General features: G+C 37.1%; 2 protein-coding genes across 3 annotated transcripts in view; both read left to right on the forward strand.

Moving 5' to 3' along the window:
• LOC106070816 (uncharacterized) overlaps positions 1–7774 on the forward strand; it is a 28195-nt gene extending 20421 nt beyond the window's left edge. For both annotated transcript variants that reach the window (XM_056026684.1, XM_056026683.1), the window contains exon 7: positions 892–7774. In XM_056026684.1, the coding sequence (XP_055882659.1) occupies positions 892–1203 (312 nt within the window). In that variant the 3' untranslated portion in view covers positions 1204–7774. The remainder of the gene's footprint in view (positions 1–891) is intronic.
• LOC129925971 (serine/arginine-rich splicing factor 4-like) lies at positions 6147–12039 on the forward strand. Its single transcript, XM_056027578.1, has 2 exons — positions 6147–6199; positions 11028–12039. Exons 1-2 carry the CDS (start codon positions 6147–6149, stop codon positions 12037–12039), a joined length of 1065 nt encoding a protein of 354 aa, XP_055883553.1.
• The last annotated feature ends 13395 nt before the right edge of the window (positions 12040–25434 follow it).

The raw sequence follows: 25434 nt of genomic DNA on the forward strand, positions 1-25434 counted from the left end.
TAATGTCACTTAACAGCTGTGCCAAAGTGAACACCTCGACAAAATGGTTGCACCAAAATGGTGGTGCTAAAATGTCCTGCTTTGGTTTTCTTCAATCGTCTCTATTTAATTTGTAAAATACTACTGACTGACTGAATGACTAAAAGAACTCAGCATTTGCTGTATGGTTTTGCATGAAATTTTGCATACAGATTTATTTTACCACTAGGTGCTTGCTAAGTCATGGTTTTGACATATTCGCAGTCCAAACACTTCGATGAGTCAGAGGATTGTAACAAAAAAAGTTAGGGGTTTTCATTGTAATGAAAATGTTAAAGAGTTTATGTTTGTGGGGGTTACGGTCAAAAAGCAACATATGGTATATTAAATATTGAATTGAGAAGCCGAAGTAAATTCAGAGATTCAGGATAAGTGAAAGCAATACTAGAATTCATGCGCCAAAAGCAAGTGTCATGGAGGCAGTATAATGAGGTTCAAAACCAAGTTAACAGTCTATGTTATAGAGCATTATGATACACTGAGGAATAAAACAAAAAAGGGGGCTCCAGAGAGAGAGATGAAAAGAGAAAGAGAGCAGGCTATTTCATTTCATTCTAACAGATACAATAATAAACAGGCTAAAAAGTATAAAATGTGGCCCATTCATTGTAATTTCAAAAAAAAAAAAAGAAAAAGGAGGGGATGTTTTGGTCATAATAAACCTGGGAACACATCATCGGCCGTTGCTGGTGTGTAATGTTAGAATCATATATATTTGAAGAACTCATAATTTATACACTGGAGTAATTGAAAAGTTCTCAATAACAGTTATGCAAAAATAAAATAAGAATACATCTGAATGACAATAATAACAAAAAAATAAATAATGTATATATTTTTTTTTCTTATAAGAAATATGGCGTACAGACGTTACCCAACAACTTTGAGTCCACAATCCCAAAGCTGAAGATAGACACAAACAATTTAGATAGCAGGAAACCAAACAGACTGCAAGAAGATGCATTTGAGAGCACTTTGGTTAAGCAGCCGGTCACCACAGGTCGCCCAGTGAGTTTTGACTCTCTTCCGACAATGGAGATCAATCCTAAAGTTGGTCCCCCCACCTCTGGGATGCAAGACAATGCAGCAGCTTTTCAAAGGAAGAAGGAAGATGTTCAGATGAAACAGCTTCAACAGGAAATGAAAGGCTTAAAGTTCACTTGAACTCCGCAGAGAGGCTCCAAAACCACCTGTATAAGTAACAAGAACTAATGTGTTTAGAGAATATATATATTTTTTTGTAACATATTAGAAATGCACATCATTATCCTTCTAATAACACATTCTAGGAATAATTTCATTTTATATTTATTGTCCAAAAAATTGTGTGTTTTTTTTTTAAACTATTATATCATGTTAATGTCTGGTGGAAATCTGAATTTTAAATACTTGAGACTACTTATTTTAATTTTTGCTGGGAAAAGCTTGGTGGTCCTAGTGCTGTGATTTTAATAGGCTTAGAAATGGCTGAACATTGTCTGCCAAGACCTTCAGAAAAATGTATTAGGAATATCTACTTTCAACTTAGGTAGTTAAGAAGTTCCACTTTGAAGTAAATAAGGAATGATGATGTCGAGCCCACCTCTGGCCAAAGGTCAATGAGGGTATTAGGCCAATGGTCAATGATTATATGTGGCAAATGGTCAAAGGGAGTTCGTGGCCGGTACACTGACATAGTAGTCTAACGTGTCTTACAAAATCTCTTGCACCCGTTAATACTAAGTTGACCTAGAAATGACATAACATAAATAATGAGCAAAATATTAGCTTCCACCTGGATTTAAAATCAAGACTGTTTTAACAAGCAAGCACTTCACCACATACCATCACTATTCCTATATACAAGTTTAATTTCAAAGAACACTTAACATGTAAACAATGTTGTATCCTATGTATAGTCTATGCCGTTTTGTATTTGGGTGTGTGTTTGAGATCAATATATATGTAATATTCTGGTGTGGCTAAGGCATGGTAACTAGTTCTACACTGTATTTGTTTTCACTTTAATTCCATGTGCACACTATAGGCCTACAGAGTTAATTGTATTTATTGTAATAATATTTATGGGAAAAATAGTCTCACTATGCATGTAATAATTGAATAGTATGGATTGTCAAATGTTGTTTTTTTTAAAATTTAAATATCTATATAACATCTATATCTGTAAAAATCTGTGGGAATGGAAACATTTGTTGATACCGGTTCTTGAATTGTGCTCATGGAAATGAATTGATATATTTGTTTGTCCTTCTTTATTTCTCTGGAGTAACTGAACTTTCACTCTTCATGGTGGTTAAGAAGTTGTCTTCATATTTAACATATTTTTTTTTCTATGTTTCAAAACCGGTGTTGATGTTCTTGTATTGTTCACATTATAATAATCCATGAGACTGTATCGAGGGAGATGTTCAATATAGAAAGTTTTGTACATACTCTCTATTGCAGCAGTATTTTTTATGTTATTCATTTTGAGTGCCATGTGACCTTTTTTTCACTCTCGGAGACAACACCCCAGCAGTTCAAAACTGAAAAAAAAAACAACTAAAATAAACCAAAAAAAAAAAAGTAGCTGTATATCAAATTTACCAGTTGATGAGTGGAATTATTTCCTTTGTGCTTCTAATGTTAGTGCCTTTATAATTTTCATGATTATCTTCCCTGTAAATGCTTGTCTAGCTTTTCATTGGCAGCTTTTTTAAATTATTATTTGTGACAATTGAGCTAAGTTTTTCTTTCTCTAAGTATCATCATAAAACGTTGCTTAGAAACGGTGGGCTCAGCAAACTGGGTAAAAAAAAGTTTGTTTGTTGGTAGTTTGTTATTTATTTCATTTGACTGCCTTGTACCATTTTTGTTGAACTAATTTTACTGTATCTAATAACAGAGTAACTTTAATGGATGTAATTTCCCTCTCTTCCACTTACTGATACCTTCTAAAAAAGTCCATTAGGAATGTCAGTGCATCACATCCCCATGATTCCTTTGAACACTGAGAAGGACAATGGCAGACCTGGAGCTCTTCACTCTTAGTCCTGTCTAAAGCTTTATAAATGTATGTGGTCACTAGTGGGTTGGGTCACACCATATACTAGTATTGACCCCCAGGACTGAACCAGCTATACTTTACTGATACAGCTACTTTCAGCCTTTAAGTTTTTAAGATGGGTGGAGTGAATGTATGGTAAAAGCTGTTAGTTTCCAATATCTAGGGCCCTGATGACGGAGGTCAGTTTTTGAGTTGTGTTGCAAGAATGCCTCTCCTCCAACTTCCTAACACTTGCCCATCAATAGGACCTCAGAGCAGATCACACTGAACTTGCCCATCAATAGGACCTCAGAGCAGATCACACTGAACTTGCCCATCAATAGGACCTCAGAGCAGATCACACTGAACTTGCCCATCAATAGGACCTGAGAACAGATCACACTGAACTTGCCCATCAATAGGACCTCTGAGCAGATCACACTGAACTTTCCCATCAATAAGACCTCAGACAGATCACAAGAATTTGCCCATCAATAGGACCTCTGAGCAGATCACACTGAACTTGCCCATCAATAAGACCTCAGAGCAGATCACACTGAACTAATACAAAATATGACAGAATCCAGAAATGCTACTCTCTAAATTATCCTCCTTGTCACCATTCATCAATTACTTGTGTCAGGTTAAGATCTTCACTAAACAATTTGTGTCAGGTTAAGATCTTCACTAAACAATTTGTGTGATATGTTCTTAGTGTCAGCTCCCATAAATGTCTCCATGTCTATATTTTTATCTTGACAAATTGGCTGTCTTCACATTTCTGTAATTATGACTATATCTAAAGCCTTTTCTTTTAACATTATCTTTGGATTGCTCTAACTGGAGGTGGTATCCTTAGCTTTTGGAGGTTGTAATCTTTGAGATTTAAATCAATGATAAACATCTTTTTTTTTTGGACATTTATTAAATGAGACACTACTTACTTGGAATATGTTGATATGTTCACTGATTTGTTATAACATTGATTCTTATACCGGTACATGACGCATAGATGTCTTTCACAAGCTTGTTGTTTTTTTTTTTATTTGCAAAGGAAATGATTTTGTTTGTAAATGCCTTAGTTGATCACTGTGTGTGTCTCACTATTTGTTGGGGCAAACTCTTCTGAACTCTTGCTCTGTGTATCTGATACTTTCAGCTGTTCATCTTGTTATTTTAATGTCTTCTTGAATAGTTTTTGAGTTTTTGTGTGTGAGAGGCTTTACATCTCGAAGTTCTCTTTCCATATAACATTACAGCCATATGTAGATATACATATTTATATATATATTCCGTCCTGTACAACTTGTAAATATCTCAGATTATAAAGATACATCTACATTATCATACAAAAAATATTGTTTAAAGTAAGCACAAAATATTAATAATAGTAATCAAAATAGTAATATTTTTTATATTGACTTTGCCTTATATTAACATTTTGCTGAGAATCAAATATTTATAGTGTTTGACTATTATCTGGCCACTTTCTGTTAGCGTGTTATTACTGACTTTCATTCATTCAATTGTGATGTCTCTAATCAGGAGCTTTTTAGGGTTATATTTATCCACAAATTACATATAAGCTTTCATCATAAAGTTGAGTGCCTTTACAAATCATATGTTTATATTATGTTGATATATGTTTGTTAACATTTATCTGCCCAATTTCTCTTTCATTGTTGCCATGTTGTCATTTTGTATCCACCATAATGTTTGTTTCTGCTAAACCTAAACCTAACTTTATGTACATGCTGAGTTCTATCCTGCCAACTGTAAGCCAGAATGCCAAAATACTTTTTGCCAATGAATTTTACTTTGACCAAATGATTCTGTTGATCATTTGAAGTAACAGCTGTAAGCCAACCTGTCCATTCATTATTTATTAAGCTGAAACACATCTGCCACTAGAACCCAAATTGACATTAAGATTGACCTCCCTTAGTACATTTTACATCAGCCTCTCTTAAGTGGAGGTTTGTAAATTGTTTTCTTGTATCTTGCTTACTTGTCATTAGTAATATGAAATGAATTATCTGTAAACACCACCCTTCTTTTTTCAACATTGAGGAAACTATCCACAAGCATGTAGAGAGCAAGGCATGCATTCATGAGACATTTTATATTTATACGGTTAATTATGTGTTAAATAAGTTTATAAAGAAATATTGAACTAAACATTTTTTGCAGTTCATTAATTAATTATTGCCTCACTAAATCTGGCTCTAGATCATGCCTTCTTTATGCAATGAAATTCTCTCATTTGTACATATTTGTTAACTCCCTTGAAATGTGCATGTTCATTATTTTAACCTTTAAAATTAAATAATCAAAAATAGAAAAGTAAACACCAATGAGAATTATTTGTTTAAGGTACAACTAATTCACATTAAACAGTACAAAGTACAACAAGCTTAATATTTTATCTGTGACACTCTTATGCAACATTTTGTTTTCCCCTGTTCATCTCTTCCTTGGCTATATCAAATTGAGTTGTTTCTGTTGTAACCCGCACTAATCTGGTTTCTATAAATATTTCTGTCACAATTTCATTTTAATTTGATGCAAGTGAATTGAAACTGTCAAGATGTAAATATAAAAGTTCATGTTATTGTTGAATATTATCTGGAGATCTTAATGGGTTTTTTTTATCTTTTTTTTTTCAGGGTATTTTCTACATTTTTTTTTTAAACATTCACTAATTTTTTTTTTCTACATTTTATTTTTAAGGAGATATGTGCCCAAACTATGTGCCCAAACTATGTGCCCAAACTATGTGCCCAAACTATGTGCCCAAACTACTTTGCAGTATCTGACACTATTTTGTGGACGTCTTTAATACTAGCTTGTCAAAATCATATTTATGTTCTTAAAGCATCTACATTTTGTCATCTGTCTAGACTTATAGTGTACATTGTGTGTGAGCAAGTGTACAAATACAAGTAACATCAAAAAGTGTCTAAATACATTAAATAGAAGAAAGTTTAAATGTAGATAAATCATTAGAAATTGTACAAATATTACAGTTCATTATATCGATAAATTGACAATCATTATGTGCTTAACAACTTTTATAATCATGATGTCGGATACAATAATGGCAGTAATAGACAAACCCAACAAATATACATTCCGGTAATACATATTTTAATAAATATTTGTGTTATTTTGAATTATTTTTATGCCTGTTTGGCAATTTGAGAAAAAAAAGTTATAACAACTGATTTCCTTTCAATTGTTATAGTGGTAATGTTATAATAAATTATTCTTAAATTGTTAGAAAATTACACATTGTCAGCACAACACAGGATTTTGTATTCACTAGATTGATACTGATCAGGGCCAGCTGATTCTAGAGCCGAGATTGTCAAATGCTTGAGATTGGTGTTAAGGTGACATAATGTTAATGGTGTGGTTTTTAATTGACACCATCAGTTTAGGACCTGGTGCTAATTAAAGTCACAAGAGATCAGTTCAGCACTAGTCTGCACCACAGAAGAACAAACCAAACCATCAACTTGACATATTTGTCCAATCCTAGCCGAGTATTTGACTCTGAAACATGAAGAAATATATTTTGTAACATTTCATATGAAATAATAGATGAAACTATTTCTGAAAATAGAACTTTTTAAAATCTAATGCAAAACAATCAATGCCTCAAATCTGGCTCTAGAACATGCTTCTTTATGCAATAGAATTCTCTCATCTGTACATATTTGCTAACTCCCTTGAAATGTACATTTGTTTCATGGTTAGTCATAGACTTTCTCATTGTTTTGGTATGCTTTAGATTTTGCAGCCATCAATAGCGAGTTTTTGATTTAGTGCAAGCTCATTCCATTATTTGAAATATAATGACCAATGTAAAGGGGAACTTTTTTCTTTCTTTCTTTTTTTTTTACTGTGGACAATTTTGTTTGAAATTTATAACTTTTTATTTTATGAGGCTAGACACTAAATGTATATTCATTTGTTGTGAGTTGCTTAATAATGAGATATTAATTTTGTTTTTGATTTACTCTATTTATTCAACTTTTGTGTACCTTTTATTGTTATTTAAGTAGCATAAATATATACCAGAGTTATGGAAAACTCACTCACTAACGATATCATCTAACATAAGAACATTGTGGAAGGAAATATATTGAAAACATAAGCACCACTTTTCAGTCATTTTTTTGACCATTTAAAAATAGCTTAAAGACAGAATTGACCAAAACAGTTTTTGATAAGTAGTTCAAGGGATAAAGGTAACCCTTTCAGACCTTGCAATCCATGCCTGGTACCTATTAGAGTAGGCTGGACTCAGGGGTGTCCTAAAAATCCTGAAATAAAATCCCAGTCTTCAGCTGATTGGAACTTGAAACCCCTCATAAGGAAGCCAAGTACTTTACTACTTAGCAACCACTGGTCTTTAGCAGAAAAAAAATGTATTTGAAAGTAATGAGTCTAATTAGGTTCCTATTTTATTAAGAACTTGATTTACAGGGACTTTCTATGTAAACTTTGGGAACATTTTCAATGTATCCAGAGGTGATCACTTCTTGGCCTAGATTTAGTTCATATTTTCCATTCTATTGGTTGAAATCTGTTTGCGTTCTTTATATTGGATTTAAACTTTGATGTTAACTTAATGAAAGTTTTTGTTCATGCTTGCACTGTCACCACAGAGAATTAATAAATGTTGGATCACAACTACACATTTCACTTCAAATGTTGACAATTTTTAAAAAAAATCAATTTCTCTCTACAGTTTAAGTTATTCTTAGTTTGTATTGACTGAAATGGAAAACTAGCAGTGTCTATTAAAACTGTAGCAGTAACCAATAAAACTGTAGTAGTGTCCATCAAAAAGAAGTGTCCAATAAAACTGTAGCAGTGTCCATTAAAAAGCAGTGTCCATTAAAACTAGCAGTGTCCATTAAAAATGTAAGTCTTCATTAAAAATATAGCAGTGTGCATCAAAAAGCAGTTTCCATTAAAAAGCAGTGTCCATTAAAAAGCAGTGTCCAATAAAACTGTTGCAGTGTTCAATAAAACTGTTGCAGTGTTCATTAACATGTAGCAGTGTCCATTGAAAATATAACAGTTACATGAAAAATGTAGCAGTGTCCATTGAAAATATAACAGTTACATGAAAAATGTAGCAGTGTCCATCAAAAAGCAGCGGCCATAAAAAGCAGTGGCCATAAAACAGCAGTGTCCATAAAACTTTAGCATTGTCCATCAAAAAGCAGTGTCCATTAAAACTGTAGCAGTGTACATCTAAAGTATAATTTAAAAAAAAAGGTATTGAAGCTACCCAATCTGAGTGAAAACCAACTACTATTTAGACCCGAATAGTCTAAAGACAAGACTCAGGAATATCTCTTACTAAGGATCAGAGAATCACGTCAACTAGAGACTAGGCTAACGTAGACCTCTGTAATCTGGATAAGCCAGCCAGTTTTATTTGTATAGGAGCAGTTCTCATTTTACATACTAGACTTGAAAAACACTTTTTGATTCCATCTCCTGTGTGGCCAGTGACGTAGCTAGGGATTTGTCATCATATGAAGGCCCGGGTGGCTTGAACTCTTAAGGGGCCCTGCATTTTGGCATTCGACATCATCACATAATAAAATGACGTGACATGTAATATTGAAATATGTAAAAAAAAAATATTCGAACAGTCATTAGGGGCCCCTTTTAAGTTGGGGCCCGGGAATTTTAAAATTCCCCCCCCCTTCCTCCCCCCATAGCCTACGCCACTGTGTATGGCTGTACCCATGAATTACGCGCTTGTTTTGGCCTACTGCTGTTTGGAATGCCCTCACTGTGGTCACACTACAAAATGAGCAATGATTAATTCTCTTCTCTTATGAAGCATCGTCTGTTCATTTCTAAGATATACACAACATTACTCAAGATGGCTGCCTATTTGTGTGGTATGCCCTATTGGACTTTCGTTTGGTGGGTCTCGGGTAGGAACCTGCACGCTGTCAACTTCCGTCTTCTTGCGGGAGCTTCGGGCTACTAGGATGCAATTATATTCAGAATCCGAACGAACATTCAAATCATGTGACACATTTTACAAAGTGCGCTGCCGCCTAGGAAAAAACAAATTTAGAAGTGGTTAACTTTCAGAACATTTCTGGAAGCGGTTAACTTAAAATTTCGGCCATTTCTATAAAACAAATATTCACGATTTCATTTTTTTACTCATAAGTTGTACGTTTGAGAAAAGTGTTCACTTGTAACTGGGTAATTAGCATCCCGCATGACCATCGCAATAAAATAAAGCTGTACCTCACAAATGTGAAGTGTTAGTCTATTTTGAATAAGTGTGAGCTTGGCAATGCTCTCAAACCTTGAGTTAAAAAAAAAACAACTTAATCTCTAATAGAACCCGGAAGTTGGTTCAGCAGCCGATCATCCTGACCACTATTCCACTTTGTGATAAGGAAAAGTTTATGGTATTTTTCTAAAATAAGTTGGTATATAGATATCTTATCTTATCTTAAATGATACAGACCTTACTTCAAAAAAGAAGATGATTACGTCCTACGCGTCATGCATTTAGTCATGCATATTAACCACCTAAACTCCGCCAAGTCACTGGTTTTCCTTGCTAGCTCAGGCAACCCATTCGATGCTCTAATAGCACTAGGGAAGAAGGAGCTTTTGTACAAATTTGTCCTAGCATATGAAACGAGGAATATGCCTTTAACTTTGTGTCTTTCTGAGTATTTTATTAAATTTTTTGTATCCCTCAATATGCAAAAACAAAAAAAAAACAACAACAATAAAAACAAAACAAACTAAGCCACTTTCACACGATCTGTCTCAAAAAAATACTGAATGTTAATAGCTAGAACTAATAGCTGACAATGAAGTTCTTCGAAGAGCGGGCCTGCAAAGCATCCACACAATCCTGATGCAGTTTCAGCTGCGGCGGGCAGGCCACATCTTCGGAATGGAAGATTCCCGCATCCCTAAACGACTCCTGGATGGCAAGCGCGCGTTTCAGTGATACTCTCAAAGCTTCTTTGAAAGCTTTCGGCATTGACCCTGCCAAACGAAAGCACAAGATAGATCATCATGGCGTCGTGCTGTGAAAACACGTACAAATTGCAGAAGACAAGAGAACAAAGCTGTCAGAAGCGACATAGAAAAAAAAATCAAGACCAATGGCACTAGCTCCATCTAGAATAACCTGTGCAGCACAAAGCCCAACGCAAAGCCCTCAGCCCCCTGGATGACAAAAGTGGTCATCATCGCACCACGTTGGACAAACTATATACAGTGACGTAGCAAGGTACCCGTGGGCCCGGGTTCAAGAATATTACGAATTTAGATATCTTGCCCCCACCCCCCACCCCCATTTCCCAGTAAGACAATTTTAGTGTGTGACACATTATTAAACGACTTAAAAGAAACCAATGCAGTTTCTTGTACAAAGGAAAGAAGTGCCTAACTGCTCTGTGTCATAGAACTTCTGAAATACTTTTTTTTATCACTCCTAACTTCGAGAAGGACAGTTCTGCTGTAGTAAGTTTTACAGGCAAAGTGACTTGGTATAAACAACGACTGAACTATGTTTTATTTATGAAATGTGTCATGAAATGGAAACAATGACATCGTCATAGTTCGGTAAAGTACGTTTTGAAGGTCCTTTCTACATCTTCAATAAAAAAAAATAAAATTTAATGTTTTTCAAGGCAGTCTATCACATCATTTGATATATCTATTCAACGCGTTTGTCCTTAAAGTGAAAGTAATTCCAGAGGTTCTTCTTTCGGGCCTTTAGTGGTAATAACTCACGAAGGAATACAACGGATCTCCCACAAGATCGTTGTCCCGTTCGCTCGACTGACCAAATAATTGTAAAACAATAAATTCATTTGAGAAAAGTGAAAACTTACTGCTTCGTTTGACCATTTGATTGCTGACGACTATTCATGCTATTGTTCCTTTTTAGAAATGAGTTTCTTTTCTGTAAGCTTGCGTTTCATAAAATTTTACTCATCTTCAAGGAGAGGTCAAGGGGGTCAAGGAGTCAAAGAGCCGCAGTAAAGGAGTCAAGAAGCCGCAGTCAAGGAGTCAAGGAGTCGCAGTCAAGGAGTCAAAGAGCCGCAGTCAAGGAGTCAAAGAGCCGCAGTCAAGGAGTCAAAGAGCCGCAGTCAAGGAGTCAAAGAGCCGCAGCTGAGGAGTCAAAGAGCCGCAGTCAAGGAGTCAAAGAGCCGCAGTCAAGGAGTCAAAGAGCCGCAGTCAAGAAGTCAAAGAGCCGCAGCCAAGGAGTCAAAGAGCCGCAGTCAAGGAGTCAAAGAGCCGCAGCCAAGGAGTCAAAGAGCCGCAGCCAAGGAGTCAAAGAGCCCCAGCCAAGGAGTCAAAGAGCCGCAGCTAAGGAGTCAAAGAGCCGCAGCCAAGGAGTCAAAGAGCAGCAGTCAAGGAGTCAAAGAGCCGCAGTCAAGGAGTCAAAGAGCCGCAGCCAAGGAGTCAAAGAGCCGCAGCCAAGGAGTCAAAGAGCCCCAGCCAAGGAGTCAAAGAGCCGCAGCCAAGGAGTCAAAGAGCAGCAGTCAAGGAGTCAAAGAGCCCCAGTCAAGGAGTCAAAGAGCCGCAGTCAAGGAGTCAAGGAGTCAAAGAGCCGCAGTCAAGGAGTCAAAGAGCCGCAGCCAAGGAGTCAAAGAGCCGCAGTCAAGGAGTCAAGGAGTCAAAGAGCCGCATTCAAGGAGTCAAGGAGTCAAGGGGTCAAGGAGTCAAAGAGCCGCAGTCAAGGAGTCAAAGAGCCGCAGTCAAGGAGTCAAAGAGCCGCAGTCAAGGAGTCAAAGAGCTGCAGTCAAGGAGTCAAAGAGCCGCAGTCAAGGAGTCAAGGAGCCGCAGTCAAGGGGTCAAGGAGTCAAAGAGCCGCAGTCAAGGAGTCAAAGAGCCGCAGTCAAGGAGTCAAAGAGCCGCAGTCAAGGAGTCAAAAAGCCGCATTTAGCCACCACTGATTATACACAAATGTTCTTGTGAAGGAATAATTTTAAAGTCTATTTGTGTTGATTTATCTACATATTAACCTATAACGTACATTTGCACCGGTATACACGAGGAGCTGATTAACCCAAACTGATGTGTCTTTAGCTTTCTTCGTCTCAAATGTGATGCACATGGCTCCATACTTGTCTCCCTTTTTTGGTGACCTATATATAAATCCACAAGTTTGCACTGGTTCACTCTTTCAGCTAAAAATATCTTGCATCTTTTTCTTTGAAAGAAAGACACCCCACCTCTCACTCTATTAAAAATGTTAAAAGAGAGAGAGAGAAAAAAAAAAAGCTGAAAATTAAATTTGAAATTAGAAAAATTTCATTGAAGTATAGGCTGATGTGTGACACTGAAGTCGCTTGGAAATAAAAGGAAAAAAATGGTTTGAGAAGACAGGAGAGAGGAAGAGAGAGAGAGAGAGAGAGAGAGATTGGAGTAATGTCCAATGTCGGTCTCCCTTCACCAAGACATCTGCGCTGGGGAGGGCGATTAGGGGAACATACTGCACGGGGGACAGCACTCAGTTAATGAATGTCTTGTGGGCTTGGTTCATGTGACTCCTTGATTGAGCACTGGGGTCTCGATTTCCTTTGAAAAGAAAAAAAAACCAACAAAAAACACGGAATGGCAAATTGATAGATTTGTCCTTATTGTACAGTCCACTGCGCATTAGACCACTGAGGGGCAACAGTTCTTAGAACACTGAGGGTCAACAGTTCTTAAATTAGCATCTCACAAAGTTCCTTCTTTCCATAACATTGATTGCCGTATACAATTCTTTGTAAAACATTAAATACCTGGATAGACAAATATTGAGAACAAATTTAAAACCAATACTACATTATAACAATGGCTGCCTGGTTGATTGATAAGCGATCTAGACTGTCGTCTCATTGGTCCCGGGTTGGAACTCTAACCGCCCCCCCCCCCCAGACGTTCTGCAGGAAGAAATAATTTTCCATTCTGAAAAAAAGAAAAACAACAACAACAACCGAAAACACGTGAAACAAATAAAAAAAAAGTTACAGCGACGTCAAAGGGAAGACGTTGAGGACGCTCCTCTCAGGGGGCTATAAGCTGTGTTGATGGCTATCCACGATTAGGTACAGTATAGGAAAATGCAGGAACCTCCCCGTGTGCTCGACCCCCCGGTCTCATAACAATGTAATTGATTAAATGATCATCAACTTGATAGGGAACCATCGGACAGAGGGATAGGCGATGAGACGGAGTCTAAGACCAAAGCCTGATTGATTGATCCTAATTGGAAATGTCTTAATAAAAACAAGAACATTCCAATGAAAACCACAAAAGAGACACGACATACAAAGACATATTTGACTTTTGTATGAATATCTTCAATACATACAGTCTGTTTGGTATTAAACATAAAACTTCGTAGAGCAAACCCTTTTTGTGATCCTGCTAAATACAAACACATATTTCAATTTATTATAATAATAAAATAATAATAATAACAATAATAGTAATAATAATACTACTAATATGACTGAAGCTATTGGTACAGATGGGCCTGAGATGAGTGCCTCACTTAGCCGGTTAGATCAAGCCAACGTTGTGGGTCTGCGTCCCAGTCTGTCGCAATGAACTTTGTTTCTCTCTAACGAAGCTCGACCCTGGCAGCTCCAGAGAATGAATAATTGGTTCGTTTTTAACTTAATCATACTATACAAATACTCACTACAGGAGGTCCTTAAGTCAACCGATTACCTATTACACTGGGATAGACCTAGTTTGACAATACACTGTGTTGTTATATCCACCGAGGGGATAATGAAAATTGACCTCACAGACACATTTGAAGCCTTAAGCATTCCTAAGAGGATCCTTATTACCTGTCAAAGGTCAGTACTGCTGCAGACCTGCCACACCATCAGAAAACTTCTCAGTGGACACTGTTAAGGGGACTACAAGGACTCTTGTTTCCCTTCAACACAGCTGAATACGGCCTCATAATTGAAGAAGAACTGAATTGGAGCAACAACAAAATTATGGGAACCTAGGCTTGGGGTTTAAGCGTTTAAGGAAGTTATCTAAAATAGCAATATACCCCCTTGTTATATCAACAGAGGAGATAATGACAACTGACAGTCATATACTTTCAAGGCCCTTAACATTCCTAGGAAGAGTCTCTTTGTCTGTCAAAGGGCGGTACTGCTGCAGACCTGCCACATCACCAGAAAATTCCTCAGTGGAAAGAAAGTGGGACTACAATGAATTTTGTTTCTCTTTAGCGAAACTCGACCCTGGCAGCGCCAGAGAATGAATACTCGTTCATTTCTAACAGAATACTACTACTAATAATAATAAAAGTCTTAACTTATGGGAAGAGAACTTGAATCTCATTGGTCTAGAACACGGCGGTAACCAAGAATGTATAAGCAGTCTGACTCACACTGACTCACAGATATCTTTCATCAGATTATTTGTTTTCTCCAGTGAGCCAATTAGCGCTTTAAAATCGTTGGAAAATAATGCATTCTTTTATGTCCCACGTATTCTAGCATACATAGATCTAGTAGCTTATCGGATTATCATAACCTCTCAATGTTGGTTGTCGACCCTTTTTCAAAAGTTCCATTTCAACTTATTTTTCGGGAAATTTAGCATTTCCATGGCGCTGCCGAAGCTAATCCAATCCACTATTCTCTTAGTTATTTATGCAAGAAGGGGGCCAAAAACAACAACGTCACTTCCGGTCTCTGGACTGTTTTATGTTTGATCAATCTAATACCCGATGCGCTGCAAACAGAGCTGTAGACAGTCGAAGATAAAAGGTGAAAGGTCGTAGCACTCGAGATGATGACGCCCGTGCTTGTTATTGTCTGTCAATCGTCGAGGCTGGGATTCGAGAGGTTTTTGTTCCGATGTGAGGCTAATACCTGATGGCTTGTCTTTCTGTTTGTAGTTTGGGTTAGTGATGTTTGTAAATTTGATTTTTGATTGTTGCTGGAAAGCCGTTGAAATGTTTTCAGTGGCTGAAAGACGCTAACATTGGAATAATATTGCAAAGAGGAAGCTTAACCAATGACGTCACCACCCGAAGTTGGAGGCGGGGGATGGGGGGGGGGGGGTTCATGACTCACCTTACTGGGATACTTTGCTGAAATGAACCCGAACGATTAAACACATACCAGGTCTTTGATTTCAGAATCATCTCAATGAATTCTTAAACAATAGGTTTTCTAAAAGGCAGTTTTAATACCCTGCGTTTTGCACCGAAATGACATCACTCACTGCATTACAAAACAAGCAAAGTACAAAAAATACTTTAAAAAAAACAAACAAAGCTTATATTAAGTGTAGTTGTATCAATTAGTTTGGATCAGTCACGTGATTAAATGTGTGATAGATCTAGACTAGCGATAATAAATCTGTGCGATAAAGAAATATTTCTACTCATTGCTTTTGTTTAGTGCAATTTCATGCTTTTAGTTATCTCAATACGCTATGATCTTATCACTTATCTGGACCAGTTGGAAAAAGGGGGGGGGGGGGTAGAAAAAAGGGGGTGGGGGTGGGAGAAAGGGGTATCTGGATGATCACTTTTGAAAAGTATTTTTAAAACAAAAAGTGAGCGATCTGAATTCAAACTCGAGGCTAAGGCCTCCTCAGCTTCCTCGAGCCTCACTGTGTCAGGGAGCTACTTATGAAAAAAGTTTTATAGCTATTTACACGCTGAAAACAATAAAGGGGACTAATTCAACTTATAACACCATATCAGTGAAATAAAATTTCTTTCCCTTGTTCTACATACGAAACAAAATAATTCATTACCAATTGTTAATTAACTAATTGATTAATTTTTTAAATTGACTCTTGTTGTGTTGTCAGGTCAAAGAAATAATTGTGCAAAATTTCAGATTGATCCGAGATTGTGTGTGGGAGAAATAACGTGTACAAACTTTTTACCTGACACACACACACAGAGTGAACTGATATAAGCTTTGTACAAAGAATGCTGGAGGACTAACAATTTTTCTCTGTTACAACAAGTTTTAGATTAGATGCACTTCCCAGAGGCACTGCTAGGGTCTTTTGTATCACCCGGTGTGAAAAGCTAATGGTGTCACCTCACGCCGCCCCAAAAGAAAAGTCTTATGAGGGTAATCTATTTCTGTGGCCCACGGTTAACGGCGATGTCATGTTGTTAGCACAACGACCAACCATCTTTACTTTACCCAACTAATGTCAAGCACCCATTGGAGTTGGGTGCATTTAGGGGCGCCCCGAAAATTCCGAAATTGAAAATCTTAAGTTTCACTGGGATTTAATCTCTAGCTCCCTGTGTGCGGAAGCCAATGACCACTCTCTCACCACCTTCGTTTTTTTTTTTTTTTATAAATTTTTATAATCTTTTTAAAATTTTTATAATCTTTTTTAAATTTTTATAATCTTTTCTAAATTTTTATAATCTTTTCTAAATTTTTATAATCTTTTCTAAATTTTTATAATCTTTTCTAAATTTTTATAATCTTTTCTAAATTTTTATAATCTTTTCTAAATTTTTATAATCTTTTCTAAATTTTTATAATCTTTTCTATTTTTTTCTGTAACTCGGATGAAAAACAAAATCAACTGAAGAGATTTGAACAAAGTAAAGAGATGATTGATTGAGTTAATGACCAATCAAAGATTCACTACTCCATGGCACCCTGCTGATTGTCAGAGGTCGATGATGAAGTCTGCACCTAGAAACATTACTACTTTAATGGTCACATATTTTTAGTGTGTGTGTGTGTGTGTGTGTGTGTGTGTGTGTGTGTGTGTGTGTGTGTGTGTGTGTGTGTGTGTGTGTGTGTGTGTGTGTGTGTGTGTGTGTGTGTGTGTGTGTGTGTGTGTGTGTGTGTGTGTGTGTGTGTGTGTGTGTGTGTGTGTGTGTGTGTGTGTGTGTGTGTGTGTGTGTGTGTGTGTGTGTGTGTGTGCCTGCTGCTGATGGGAGAGTCAGAAACGAATGTTTGATACTGGAACCTGAGCTTCGTTAGTGTCCAGACGTGGGTCATTAGTCTCCTTCTGAGTCTTGGCTCCTAGACAATGACAAGATGATCCTAGATGCAGAGACTATCTGTTATATCTTGTCATGTCAGGGGCGTGGCAACATGTTGCAGCCAAGACAGAGATGCCAAGTGTCAACTATAGCTGTCAGAGAATAAACAGCAGAATGCTCACGTACACTTTTTATTTTGATGTAATTGTTAATTACAGAGACCTAGTGGGTCATGACACATAGAAGCAGACGGCATTCTTTTGAAGAAGGAATTCTAATTGAAGATTTTCATAGCGTGGATGCAAATCTCTAAACAGCAAGCATTTGGGTGTCTCCAGTGTACAGAATCAAGGAAGTAGCGATGAACTGTACATTGTTGAAACCATCTAATAAAAGATCGGCGCAAACGACGAAAGATAAATTAAACAGACCACAGACGGACAACGAATTTGTCTGCATCAGGTGTTGCAAAATATTTAGGTCACAACTGGGTATGTATGGTCATACTATGTTCATTCCCTAACTTCCGAATGTAAGATAATGTCTTATTCTTTTGTTATTTTTACACTTTCTTGGTGTGGCATACCATATCGCATATCATAAGAAACGAAACCTATTGGCTATAGGCTCAAGCGTAATATTTAAAAAAATTGAGTTTTTTTTCAAAGATTATGTAATGGGAATAACCACACATTTACTGCATGAATAGGCTCCCTTATTCAGTTTAAAACCATATTAATTAATTACCACTAATGATTGGTTAATTTTTTGATTGATACATGTATTGTCATCGACTATGAATAAGTATGCAAAATTTCAACTTGATCCGAGAATGGGAAGTGGGAGAAAAACAGTATACTGAACGTATTGTGGGGAATAAATCCATATATACATCCACATCTCTCATATTTCCCTTTTTCGATACCAATAAAAAAATTATCAATAATTAATTAATAATTGTTTGATTCATTCGTGTTTTGTTAGGTACAATAAATAATTGAATAAAGTTTCAATTTGATCCGAGAATGAGTGTGAAATAACGTGTACAAAAAATGTAAAAAAAAAATAATTTTAAGTTTAAAAAAAAAGTCTTGCTATTAACGTTTTTGCACTTACGGAAATATGACAACAGACTACCCCTACCCTCACAAATCTGTATGAAAATCATTCTCTGTTAAAAAGATAAATTTTTCCGACTTTCCGACCCTACTGCGCTAAGATTGTACAATTATAGGAAGGGGGAACGAGAGAGCAAACGGCTTGAGAGTTGCCCCAGAGCCCATGACAATCCACAAGCAGCTCGCGTTTAATAATTGGTAACCTAATTAAAGTCAAATTAAAGAGAGGATGGGGTCCATGCCAGAGATGACCCAGGCCCCACGTGATTGACAGCACGTGACACCACCGTCGCCCTCTGGGACAACAAAGTTCCTAGAGGGGAGGTAAATGACTTGTCAGTTTTGCAACTAAACAGGGCCCCCAGGGGCTCGTGACCCTGTCTCTAACCAGATATACGTTGGTCATGTTCTGGTCATGTTCTGGACATTTGGGGAAACTTTGGAAAGCAAAGGTGAGAAAGAGAGAACACCCTAAATGTTGGTGTTGGTCAACGTGTCTGCAGTGTGTCTCGTGTCTTTGCAATGTGTCTCGTGTCTTACAATGTGTTTAGTCTCTTACAATATGTCTTGCATCATTCAATGCGTCTTGTCTTACATTGTGTCTCGTGTCTAAAAACCTGTCTCGTGTCTTACCATGTGGTTAGCCTCTTACAATATTTATTATATCATTCAAAGTGTCTTAAAGTGTCTCGTGTCTTGCGATGTGTCTAGTGTCATTCCCCTTCTCTTTTTTTCTGCGCTCTCGCGATATTAAGTAGCAAGGTACCGCGTTCAGAGCTTGCGATCTTTGGGAGGAGGGAGATCATGTAACGCTTATCTGTTTCTATGGTCGACGGTATCAAGCGAAACTGTATTTACTTCCACAAAGTATGTTGGGAGAATGCTGCAAAGTGAAAGCACTACCCATGCCACTAACACAAGGATAGTGCGAAGCAGTGAATATTAAATAATGATCAAGAAGGTATTTTAAGTTAGGTCTATTAATCAAAAGATTTAAACTTTTTTAAACTAAAATAGTGACATTTTTTTAAATGAAAGCGGTTCATTGGCCGTCCCGCCCAGACATTTTAAGAAAGGCGTGACAGACAGTCAAAAGCGGAACTGCCCTGCCTAAATCGGGGCGTCTGGTCACCTTTAAGTTGGCAACACTGAAGCTCAATATAGCGTCATTGTTACTTGTACAGTTACAAGGCTTCTATCAACTCACTCTGTCTGCCCGGTACACATTTTGAACACATTATTTCTTCATTGTCTATGATATACGACTACATCAAAAAGTTAACCAATGTATTAATTGAATAATTTTGTTTGATATCGAAAAAGGGAAATACATCTTACAGGATTGAGACATATGGCCCTAAAAAGTTGAATGTTCAAGTTGAATTAGAGGCGTCTACATGTTAAGTCTGCATGCTAGAGTTGAAAAAGAGGAGTCGGCATGTTCAAGTAGAGGTAGAGGCGTCCAAATGCTCAATTTGAATCAGAGTGTCAAAATCTTGAAGTAGAATTAAAAACGTTAATATGTGTAGGTTAAAACAGAGGCGCCAAATTTTTCAAATTGAATTAGAGGCTATATCATTTTCAAGTTGAAACAGAGGCGTCAACATGTTAAAAATGAAACAGAGGCGTCAACATGTTAAAAATGAAACAGAGGCGTCAACATGTTAAAAATGAAACAGAGGCGTCAACATGTTCAAAATGAAACAGAGGCGTCAACATGTTCAAAATGAAATAGAGGCGTCAACATGTTCAAAATGAAACAGAGGCGTCAACATGTTCAAAATGAAACAGAGGCGTCAACATGTTTAAAATGAAACAGAGGCGTCAACATGTTCAAAATGAAACAGAGGCGTCAACATGCTCAAAATGAAACAGAGGCGTCAACATGTTCAAAATGAAACAGAGGCGTCAACATGTTCAAAATGAAACAGAGGAGTCAACATGTTCAAAATGAAACAGAGGCGTCAACATGTTTAAAATGAAACAGAGGAGTCAACATGTTTAAAATGAAACAGAGGAGTCAACATGTTCAAAAAATGAAACAGAGGCGTCCACATGTTAAAAATGAAACAGAGGCGTCCACATGTTAAAAATGAAATAGAGGCGTCAACATGTTCAAAATGAAACAGAGGCGTCAACATGTTCAAAATGAAACAGAGGCGTCAACATGTTCAAAATGAAACAGAGGCGTCAACATGTTCAAAATGAAACAGAGGCGTCAACATGTTCAAAATGAAACAGAGGAGTCAACATGTTCAAAATGAAACAGAGGCGTCAACATGTTTAAAATGAAACAGAGGAGTCAACATGTTTAAAATGAAACAGAGGAGTCAACATGTTCAAAAAATGAAACAGAGGCGTCAACATGTTCAAAATGAAACAGAGGCGTCAACATGTTCAAAATGAAACAGAGGCGTCAACATGTTCAAAATGAAACAGAGGCGTCAACATGTTCAAAATGAAACAGAGGCGTCAACATGTTCAAAATGAAACAGAGGCGTCAACATGTTCAAAATGAAACAGAGGCGTCAACATGTTCAAAATGAAACAGAGGCCTCAGTCTATTTGTTCCACACGTTTCCGACGTCCCTTCAGATTTGAAAGTTATTACGTCGAAGCCCAAACCTAGCGGGCAGGGTTCAAAACCGGGATCATCGAGACGACAGTCCAGAGCGCATACCACACGACCAGTCATCCAAGTTTAATCAGAGGCGTTGACTTGCTTGAATCAAAGGCGTCAATATATTTACCTTGAGCGAAAGGCGTTTGTTTTCTATAAGTAATACTCTTGCTAAGCAGCATCTTTCTCACTAGGTCTATAGTAAAATAAAATGTTCTATTCATGTAAGACACACAACGTTTTTCAAAATAAGATACTGTATTATGTATTTATATATCACTAGATGGCATTGGCACGAAGACAATAGGTGCAAAAGTGTTTTGGGAAATGCTAGATTTAGATCTCAACATATTTGATCATGACTAAAAGGCTCACTATTTTTCACTGGACTTATTTGACTATCGATTCCAACTTTATCCATTTTTTCTACTTTTCAACCTCTGGAGACCTTTTGGTCATTTGACCAACTCGGCAACATAATTGAAATGTCAAATCTCTATGGAGACCTGCTCCAGTTGTCTTTCCCCCGACTGTCCTTTTCAATTCAGCGTGTACAGCCTGGACTGCTAGGTCTGCTGGGAGCAGCAGTCACCTTGACATTAGCACATCTGTCTTTTCGTTTGTTTGTTACAGATCTTGTCAAAACGTTTTACTTTCTATTAAATTTGTGCCCCCACAATTTTTTTCCTTTCATGCTTGGTAGTCACAAAATAAATTTTTATAACCAAAAAGGGATCCAGAGGCGTGTCCCCTCAACTAAAATTGTCTTTGTGCTTGTTTTTTTTTTTCATGAACATGGAATATCCAGTAATGTTACATAATGATACTATTTGGTTTCTAGGTGCGGATTATGGAGGAATACAAAAACTTTGGGAAAAAAAAAACATAAAAAAACCTAGCTATACTGTGTTTGTATGTCTGTGTTTATTGACCCTGAAAATTGCGGACAAGTTGATTCCCCTTCCAGCCAGCTACACTGATGGGAGACTGTCTAGATAACTTTGACATTGGGTTGTCTATTGACAGCACCAACATTAAAATAATAGCTTTTGTAGCCAGATGAAAATAAGCTCTTTCTATTTTTCACATTTTGCTTCTTGGCAGCAATTTGTACGTTGGTGAGATTAAAAAAAACAACAACAACAAAAAAAAAAAAAAAACAACAACTCAACAATCGAAGTTGGAAACAAAAAGGGTAGAGGAAAAAAACAACAACTTCTGTCTTAGAAGACGACAGTCGATGCTCTTACTTTCTCCCAGATGGAGTTCTTTGAAAAAGAGATCAATGAATGTTGAAAAATGTCTTGACTTTAACAGGTGTTGTCAGCTGTGACGTTCTGTAGCCAAATTATGAAAGATGACTAGACAAATATTGATCATATTGCAAAGGAACAAACTCTCTGTCATCACGTGATACCGAAATCGTATCGCCTCATAATTCCAATTTTAATATCGGCTTTTTATGCGATTTTATTTCAAAACCTCTTTTCGCTGCCATGAAGAAATACATTTTTATCTTTAACTTATTGCATTTTTATATCACTTATATTTTCTATGTGTAGGTGTAAAAGTAGCTAGCTCCGAGACCAATCATTATATAAGGTCTGAGCACTGACCTGTGACGTCGCAACCAGTAGGCAGGTTAGACTAATAGCTCGATGACACGTCACAGGTCGTGACGTGGAACCAGTGACGTGGCAACGAGCCAATGGCTTAAACTGCCCACAGGTTGCGACGTCGCTGTAGATGTTACAGAAATGATCGATTGGTGAACTCGGCTTTACATTTAATTAATTATTACAACTTTAATTACAATGATGCTTCAAATTAGTTCCCCAATGTTGTACAAATCTTGAAAGCAAGGACAGACAACTGTGGCTAGGAAAAGAAAAAACGACACCAAGAACCGGAAGTCAGAGTCTTGAGGAAATGAAATTTTTGCGCGCAGAGACTCTCCAATTTAATTGGCAGAGTAATTCCCCTTGCGTTCTTATTAAGCCCAGTGTGCCCACTGAAGCTGGATAAAGCAGGCCATTTAATTGACCGCTGGCTACAACTGGGAGGACGGGCTCCTTAAGCGTTTGCTCAGGGAGATCTGGGCGCACACTTGCCCCCGACACCTCCCCACCCCTTGATACAACAAGCGTCTTGTTCCTCTGTCTTGAAAAAAAAAAGGAACTCATTCACCAAATGGGGGCCCGTTTCCTTGAACCCTCTTTTTCAAATCATTTTAAGGGCCCACGATGTGTGGCCCGCGCAACAAAGTTCAGCGTGTCACACAGATTGATTATATCCGAGTATTCGAGAGCTCTTCCTGTAAAATGTAATTATCAGAGTCTCAACATGGCCAGATCAATGAACAACACTAATTGAGTTGGCATAATTTTTGTACTGGAAATAAAATCACAAGATTCATGCAACGCAAATAAAATATTGCACGAATTAAAACGTTTGGACTTTTCATTCAAGAAATCTGGCCTTTCCTGTTCAAATTTTGTTTGTTAAAAAAAATCAGTGCTTTAATGGCACTTGGAGAGACAGCGTGTCTGATCTAACCATGATCTAACAGACTGATACAAGGTTTCGAACGTCGCTCCATGCCATGGGCACGCAAAAGAAGTGACTAACAAGGTACGTAAGAAGGTAATTGGGTTCAAGAATATAAAACTGACCCATCCCCTTAGAAACTCAATGTGTGAATTGATTAAGGAAAACGAGTCTTCCTTCATATATGACCACATTTATAACAAGACATACCAATATTTAGAACTATTTACCATCATTTACAAGTAATAGTTTTAGTTGGACACCCCCCCCACACACACACACACACGATTTCCTGCTGACCACGGTAAACAAAAACAAAAAAACGCAAACTAAAACTTTATGGCCATATCACAAGGTCTTCAAGGCTTGCAAAGACCTTCCTTCAGAGAACAGTACCAGAAAAAAAGATGAAGAGGCAGACAAAGAAAACGATGGGAAGGCAACACCAAAGAATGGACGGACCTGCCATTGAAAGAGATTCAATGATCTATCTGAGGCAAAAGAAACAGAGGAATGTAGAAAGATGGTCGACAGATCATGTGTGGTGCTCCAACGGTTCATCAGACTAAGGGATAGGCGGTGGATTAGACCAAAATAATAGTGTCAATTCATGTTTTTTTTTATAGTAATAAACGTCTATCGGTTGTTGTATAATTATGTCTTTTCCTCATTACACAACTTAACATTTATTTTAAACAGTTACAAACATTAAACATTGCTTTAAAATAGTTCTAAGCCGATTCATTATTTATTATTTACTAACAATTTTATTAACGTATACGTTACTTAAGTTCTAAAAGTCGCATTTTATTCAGCCTGCTAATTACCTAGTCAGAAACAATTGCATTTTATATGTAGACTTTTAATTATTACTTGCTCAATAGGACGTCACCGAAAACAACAATGTGTTAAAAATTAATAAATTTAAATTCTTGGTCATCATATTTTTTTTTTTAGTTTTGTTGTCTTTCATGGGCCCCATATTGGTTCGGGGTGCATTGAACCACTTCGCGCCATGGTTGCTTCGCCACTGTACAAAAGAGACACAACTTTCTAAAAGGATCGCTACAAAATATTGATTTTAGATTACTTTGTACTATTATTCGCAAACAGGAAGCTGACACAAGAGCGTCACAGGCCAGATTTATAAAAACTCAGAAACGGAGCAGTACAAACGAAACCAAAAGTCTGCCAAGTATAAGTGCCCAATCGAAATGCCCAGACACGTACATAAACGTTTGTCATCAGATAAACATCTGACATCTACAGCAGACTTGTTGATGACATCTATCATCTCTGACATTTGCTCAAGTCAAGGGCTAGATATATTTATATTTATTGGATGGAGTCTGACGGAATAAAAAAAAAAAGATAACAGCACAAGGAACTCCCCAGACTAAGTTGACAGCTGATGCTAAGTTAGTTTGGATCAGTAGATCTCAAAACGTTTTATGCCCTGTGATAGCAGAAGCATAATAGAAGTAAGCTACCCTAGGGCAGGAAAACTGTTGACAATCAGGCAACGCCCAGTAAGTTCTCTATACAGGTTTTTAAAAAGTTCGTAATACATTCTGCGCGACGAAACTCTCTAATTTAATTAGAAGAAAAGTTTCCATTGTTTTCTCAACATTTTGAGTTCCGGTTATGGTGACTTTATCTATTTTTTTAAATATCACTAGCGTTAATTGTCTCTCTTTGTATTCAAGATATTTAAGATAAGATAAGATATGATAATTTTTATTGGTCTAATCAAATGGAAATTCAGTTTGACTACAATTGACCACCTTGGCGTATCTACTGTAACAATAACAACATAGATGCAAATACGAACAACATTCACACACGAATCACATACACACTCACAACCAGCGCTTAATGAATTAGACTTCTATGTACTTCCCGTTGACGACAGATGACCTTGTACAAGTATTAATGTCGAAGTCAAGGTTAATCTCTTTTTTTTTTCTTTGAAAAAAATGTATGCAATGCATACAAGGTGTCATAATTAGAAAATGTCAGAAGAAAGATGCCCTTCATTGTCATCAAATCAGTAGGCAGTACAAGG

Source organism: Biomphalaria glabrata, chromosome 4 (genome assembly GCF_947242115.1).
Source record: "Biomphalaria glabrata chromosome 4, xgBioGlab47.1, whole genome shotgun sequence".
In the NCBI taxonomy this organism is placed as follows: domain Eukaryota; kingdom Metazoa; phylum Mollusca; class Gastropoda; family Planorbidae; genus Biomphalaria; species Biomphalaria glabrata.

Coding starts and splice junctions, on each gene's coding strand:
- LOC129925971 (XM_056027578.1), top strand. CDS start 6,147: ATGTCGGATACAATAATGGCAGTAATAGACAAACCCAACAAATATACA. Junction 6,200..11,027: donor CCCAACAAATATACATTCCG/GTAATACATATT, acceptor GTTCCTTTTTAG/AAATGAGTTTCTTTTCTGTA.